Source organism: Solanum pennellii, chromosome 7, assembly GCF_001406875.1.
Source record: "Solanum pennellii chromosome 7, SPENNV200".
NCBI lineage: Eukaryota > Viridiplantae > Streptophyta > Magnoliopsida > Solanales > Solanaceae > Solanum > Solanum pennellii.
The window spans coordinates 72,047,466-72,054,306 of record NC_028643.1 but is presented as its reverse complement, the minus strand read 5'-3'; the positions used below and the strand labels follow the sequence as shown (position 1 = coordinate 72,054,306).

The 6,841-nt window shown below is 34.5% G+C and overlaps 1 protein-coding gene across 1 annotated transcript in view; it reads left to right on the top strand.

Moving 5' to 3' along the window:
• Nucleotides 1-2,876: 2,876 nt before the first annotated feature.
• LOC114078040 overlaps nt 2,877-6,841 on the top strand; it is an 11,378-nt gene continuing 7,413 nt past the window's right edge. The window contains exon 1 of the mRNA XM_027918541.1: nt 2,877-4,123. Within this exon, the coding sequence (XP_027774342.1) occupies nt 2,932-4,123 (1,192 nt within the window). The 5' untranslated portion in view covers nt 2,877-2,931. The remainder of the gene's footprint in view (nt 4,124-6,841) is intronic.

The following is a 6,841-nucleotide window of genomic DNA, read 5'->3' as shown; positions in this document are numbered from 1 at the left end:
CTCGAAATACACTACCATTAATATATTTCTTTCACAAATATATTCTTGAATGTAAAATCTTATTGCCATATTGTTTTTGATCTCAAATATTTACTAAAGTGTTTGGATAGGTTTTGTTGTATTGTTTGATATCCAAAGTTATCTAGTTACCAGATACCTTTGATCTAAGTTATATTTATATTTAAAAAATGTTGTAAAATATATCTAAATTTAACATATTGTTAATATATAACATATATTTACATACATGTAAAGTTATTCAAATCAGAATTTTTTGTTTTTTCCATAAATTAAAATAACCATCCAACTTGTTCGAGACGGTTATACACGTAAATAAAAGTTCATGATTTTATTGAAAAAATATCATAAATTGATTCGGTTCGGTAAGTTTCGTCGATTTTTCATATTCTTTTAATACAATTTTTCTATGTTTAGTTGACTTTAATATTTTGAAAAAAGTTTTCCTCAAATTTAAGGATAATGTCTTTCGTTCAAAAATTAAGAAAAATATTTTCTGAATCTCTACTTCTTTATTAAATTATATATTTTTACCCTACCCGTATACGATCGACCCTCTCTATTTTAAAAAACAATTAGGATTTTTATAAATTGTTTTTTTTTAATTTTAAATATTTGTTTTCCCCTAATACCAACCCCCAACCCTCTACTCCCAAACCAGCCCCTCTCCCCAAAAAAAAAAATTGAAAAAACTATTTTAAAAAACACAAATTTTAAGACTATTTTACTTCATCCAAACCCTACCACTCCTAACCTCCTCCCCCCAAACAAAAGATATTATTTTGAAAAATTATTTCAAAATTATAAAATTTCATTTTTTACCCCATTCCTATCCCCAACCCCTCCCCTCCCCCACCCCCACTACGTCAACTTTCTTTAAAAAATAGTTTCAAAAAATATTTCATGATCAAAAGTCTGACAGTGTCAAATTTTAGGGTTGAATTTTGAAATGGTTATCAGGGTCGTCATTTCCTAATTCAGGTGTTAGAGTCGGTATTAGATCGATTATTAGGGTTAATTTTTGGGCTTATAATTATTTTCTAAAGAGTATTTTTTTGTCTCAAGTCAAAAATAAAAAATATTTTCTAAAAACGATTTTTATTCACCAACCAAACATAAAAAATAAGTTAGAAATCCACTAATTTCCACTAAAACATTTTCCTTCGTACCAAAGACACAAGAGTGATGGACGGTGAAAGAAAAAAAATATCAAATTCACAGTCTAAAGATAATCTATTAAATGTATATTTGTATATTTGTAGTGTAGTAGAAGATAAACGTAATTCTAAATTGAATAGATTAAAATAAATAATATATGAAGAGTTCTCAAGTAAAAGATAAAATGGTGTTCAATTTTAAAGAGTAATTTGGTTATTCGAGTTTTGTCTCTTGGGGCTCTTCACTTAGAAATATGTGATGAACTCATGATTTGATCATATTAGGAATGTCATAAATTTTCTTTAAAATTTGTAGTTGAATAATCATAGAATTTTGTCTAATATTTTAAAATTTTGAATTAAAGTACCGTAGAATTTATCAACTACAATTAAGGTTTTCTACAACAAGAACAAACGATTGGTATTACAAAAAATGACTAATATTTTATTAAGCTAAAAAAAATCTTTGTTAAGTTATATGAATACGTACAAATTACTAATTATACAATTTACTATCCACGTTATAACCTATCAAAAGAATCCTTTTTTCATACCATACTCAAATTAAACGTAACGATTTAAAGTATGAGTGTATTTAAAATAATTATTACTCAAATAAATAATTAAATACACAATAACCAGAGAGAATCAAAACGATTGATAAAATCGCAACTAGTTGAATAACTGACTTTATTCGATTATCCTCTAGACACAATTCTCATTTTATTGTTAAATTCGAATTGGATATTGGAGAGCCAAAGCGGTTATTAAAATTGTTAATAGTCGAATAACCAACTTTATTAGATTAGTTATAAAAATGTGTAGTTGCAAAACTCTGCACAAAATTTTCAACATAATAAAAAATTCTTATACGATGCAAAAAGAAAAAATGATAGAATCGATAATTCTACTACAAGAATAAAAAAATCGATGTTTTGATGATAGACAAGAAGTGCAAATAATCAGCAGCAAATTGAAGCAGCAAAGCAGCCAAAAACGAGTAAAATGGGTCAGCCATGTAGTCAAGAAAATAGAGTTATTTGTCAAAGTCAAAAATAATATATTAAAGGTATAAGTTGATACAAATAAGGAAACCCTAAATATATTATTAAGGAAGGAAGTTGTATATAATAAGGATTGTACTTTAAAAGGTAATCCTTGTTTAACAACAATTTCCTTACCTTATCTGATAAGGATTCAAGGCAAAAGAAAACTCTATAAGAAGAGGACAATCACAGATGAAGAAGATCACGACTTCACATAGAGAGAAAAGTGAGAATTATTCATCAAACTGAAGTCTTCAAGATCGATAGGTTTGCCAAGTTTAAAACGTTCTTGAGTGAGAAGGTTTTCAACGTGTAAAACTATCTTCTTGTTTCGTTCTTGATTGAAAGTTACGATTTATTGTACAAGGGGTAGGTTTGGCTTCTTGTAGGGTTGAGTTTCTGTAAGGTTTGTAACAAAAGGTGGGTTTGACCTTTTGGAGAGTATAAGTAGTCGATTGTAGTCAATCGAGAGAGGTAGTAGAGGTAAGGCTTTTTGATTATTGAGTTGTAATCACAAAATCTTATAGTTGAATTAATAAAACGAGGTTTTTTCTTCCTTGAGTGAGGAAGGTTTTTTAATTTAATAAGTGTTTGTGTCTTTACTTAAAAGCAACTTACAAGAACCTGGTTCTTCTTCTTGGGGATAGGTTTCTTCAATTGGTATCAGAGCAGGTCTTTTCGATAAAAGATTCACACCTTGAAAAGACTCAATGGCAGCACCACCTACCCCACAAGAGGGAGCTTCACAAACACGACCACCACTGTTCAATGGCAAATACTATGGATGGTGGAAAAATCGTATGATGGACCATCTTATTGGCGAAAACCCTGATCTATGGGGAGTAATTCTAGATGGACCAACTATACCTATGAAAACTGCAACTGATGGAATCACCAAAATCCCAAAGGAAAGAAAAGAATGGAATGCTGAAGACAAGCTTGCAATCCAAAACAATGCCAAAGCCAAGAAAATTTTGATCTGTGGCATAGGACCAGACGAATACAATCGAATCTCGTCCTGTCAAGATGCCAAAGCCATATGGGAAACACTACAAACCGCTCATGAAGGAACAACGCAAGTCAAGAAGTCCAAAATTGATAACTTGAACAGGCAATATGAGCTGTTCAGGATGGCAGAAGGGGAGACTATTCAAGATATGCACACCAGGTTCACCTCCATCATTAATGAGATGTACTCCTTGGGAGAGATAGTTCCTAATGGAAAGGCAGTAAGGAAACTCTTGAGTGTCCTTCCTGAAACTTGGGAAAGTAAAGTCGAGGCTATCACTGAAGCCCGCGACCTAGACTCACTGGCCATGGATGAGTTAATTGGTAATCTCATCACATACGAACTCAAGAAAAACCAAGAAAAGGAAATTGGAGGAAAAAGGAAGGAAAGGAACCTGGTTCTAAAGGCTACTGCATCAGATGATTTTGAAGATGAAAATATTGCCCTCATAACCAAAAGGTTCACCAGAATGCTAAAGAGAGGACAGGCCTTTCAAAAGAAAACTTCTCAAAAACCATCTGAAAACACTAAAGACCAGGTTTGTCATAAGTGTGGGAGCCCGGATCACTTCATCAAATTCTGTCCACTTTGGGCTTTAGAGCAGAAAAAGGCAAACTTTGAGAAGGGCAAAGACATCAAGAAAGATAAGTTTGTCCCCTCAAACAGAAGAATGACAACTCAAGAGGCAGATATCTCAATGAAAAGGGCCTTTGCAGCAATGGGGAATTCATCTGATGAAGAGTCTGAGGGTGATGAGACAGAAAACAAGTCCCTTCTTGCACTAGAACAAGAAGATGATTATGACTTTCTTGCTCTTGTAGCAGTGGAAACCAAGGAAGAAAAGGAAACCTGCAGATCACAAGAAACCATACTAGCACTCATGGCTGGATCAGATTCTGAAGAGGATAAAGAAGAAGAAGATATGAATGAAAAGGTTAGTCTTCATCACATACAAGACAATCTAAACTCATACTCAAAAAGGGAGCTAGAATCTTTACTCTACACTCTCATTGATGCATATAAAACCATAGACTCAAAAAGGGAATTGATAATGGAAGACTATGCATCACTAAGAGAAGAAAACAAGAATCTTGAAAAACAAAATCTTCATCTTTTATCCAAGAATACTGAACTAAGTAAAAACCTAGACTTGGTAACTAAAAGGAATGAAGCACTCTCCAAAGAGCTTCTTGTGACTAAAACTGAAGCTGAAAATGGAATGAGATGGACCAGGTCCTCCATATTGCTTGACAACATTCACAAGAATCGCACATCTGAGAGACATGGGATAGGTTTTGATAGAACTAGCTCTCAAGTAAAAAATCCCAACATAGATTGTCTATGCATGCACTGTGGGATGGTAGGGCATAAAAGTCATGATTGTCAAAGAAAACTAACTGCTCATAACAAAAACTTGAAATCTTTGAGAAAACCTCATCATGAGAAAACCAATGAGCAAAAACAAATTCCTAAAGTCAAATCTCTTCCTAGATGGGCCAGAAGAAATCTTATCCATCCATTCTCTAAGCATAATTCAAAGTGGATTTGGGTACCAAAATTTAATCCCCAAAAATTAAACTGCAGGGATCAGTGAAGAGGAAGCAACAACAATGGTACTTGGATAGTGCATGTTCCAGACACATGAGTGGAGATAAAAGCAGCTTCCTCTCACTCAAGACCATCAAAGGAGGAAACGTTGCCTTTGGTAATGGAAAAAGTGGTGAAATTCAGGGAATTAGAAAGGTTGGATCAATGGATACTCATGCAATTGAGAACGTATACTATGTGAATGGCCTACAACATAATCTATTGAGCGTATCTCAAATATGCGATAAAGGAAACAATGTTCTCTTTACAGAAAAGGAATGCAGAGTAACAAACTCAGTGACTGGGAACCTGGTTCTACTAGGTAAGAGACACAAGAATGTGTACAAAGCCAAGATTGTTGACTCCAAGGAAGATACTCTTAAATGTCTAAGTGCAGTCTCTGATTGCTCCATGCTATGGCACAAAAGAATGGGACACATTAGCATGACAACTATAAATAAACTCATATCTAAAGACCTGGTTAGGGGACTGCCAACCAAAAGTTTCAGGGACAACCAAGTATGTGGAACCTGCATTCAAGGAAAACACGTTAGATCATCCTTCAAACCAGAATTGACAGTGAGTACTACCAAGCCACTAGAACTGCTTCACATGGATTTGTGTGGACCAATGCGTGTACAAAGTAGGGGTGGAAAAAGATATGTGTTTGTAATAGTTGATGACTACTCAAGATTCACTTGGACATTGTTTCTTGCAACAAAGGATGAGACATTCACTATGTTTGAAATCTTTGCAAAGCTGGTTCAGAAAAAATTCAACAAAGAAATAATTAGCATCAGATCTGATCATGGGCTGGAGTTTGAGAACTCACAATTCCTACAATTTTGTACTACAAATGGGATTGAGCATAACTTCTCAGCACCTAGAACACCACAACAAAACGGTGTAGTTGAGAGGAAAAATAGAACACTGGAAGATATTGCAAGAACAATGTTAATCTCAAGCAAACTTCCAAAATTCTATTAAGCTGAAGCAGTGAACACAAGATGCTATCTAATAAACAGATGTATGATCAGATTAGTGTTAGACAAAACACCATATGAGCTGCTAAAAGGAAGAAAACCAAATTTGGCACATCTTAGGGCCTTTGGGTGTGTATGCTTTATACACAACAATGACAAGGACAATTTGGGAAAATTTGATGCCAAGAGTGATGAAGGAATTTTTCTGGGCTACTCGTCACAAAGCAAAGCCTACAAGGTACTGAATAAAAGAACAAACCGTGTAGAAGAAAGTGTTCATGTTGTCTTTAGTGAAAATAGCAGTGAAGTTGAAGGAAATTCAGAGGTCAACAGAATGAGGGAACCTGCTCTAAGCCATCAGAACCAAAAATATAGGGAGAAGAATCTATACCCTCTCATAAAACACCTGAAATAGGAGATAAGTCTACTAATGAAACTGGTTCGTCTGCACCTCAAGAGCCAGTAAATATTCCAACTCACAGTTAGAAACATCAAAGCTCTCACCCTTTGCAAAACATTCTCACTCCTCTTAACTCAGGCATCTCTACAAGATCCAAATTACGTAGCATGTGTGCATTCTCTGCCTATGTGTCCCTGATTGAGCCAAAAAATATAAAGGAAGCATTACTAGACTCTGATTGGATTAGTGCCATGCAAGAATAACTCAACCAGTTTGAAAGAAGCAGAGTATGGAACCTGGTTCCAAAACCTCAAAACAGGACAGTAATAAGAACAAGGTGGGTGTTTCGAAACAAGCTCGATGAGCAAGGTCAAATAGTACGCAACAAAGCTAGGCTAGTTGTACAGGGATACAACCAAGAAGAAGGTATAGACTATGATGAAACCTTTGCACCAGTAGCAAGAATTGAGGCAATCAGAATATTGGTCGCATATGCTGCTCACATGGAGTTCAAACTCTACCAAATGGATGTCAAAAGTGCCTTCTTAAATGGTTATCTGCAAGAAGAGGTGTATGTAAAACAACCCCCAGGTTTTGAGAATACCATGTATCCTGATCATGTATATAAACTGGACAAAGCA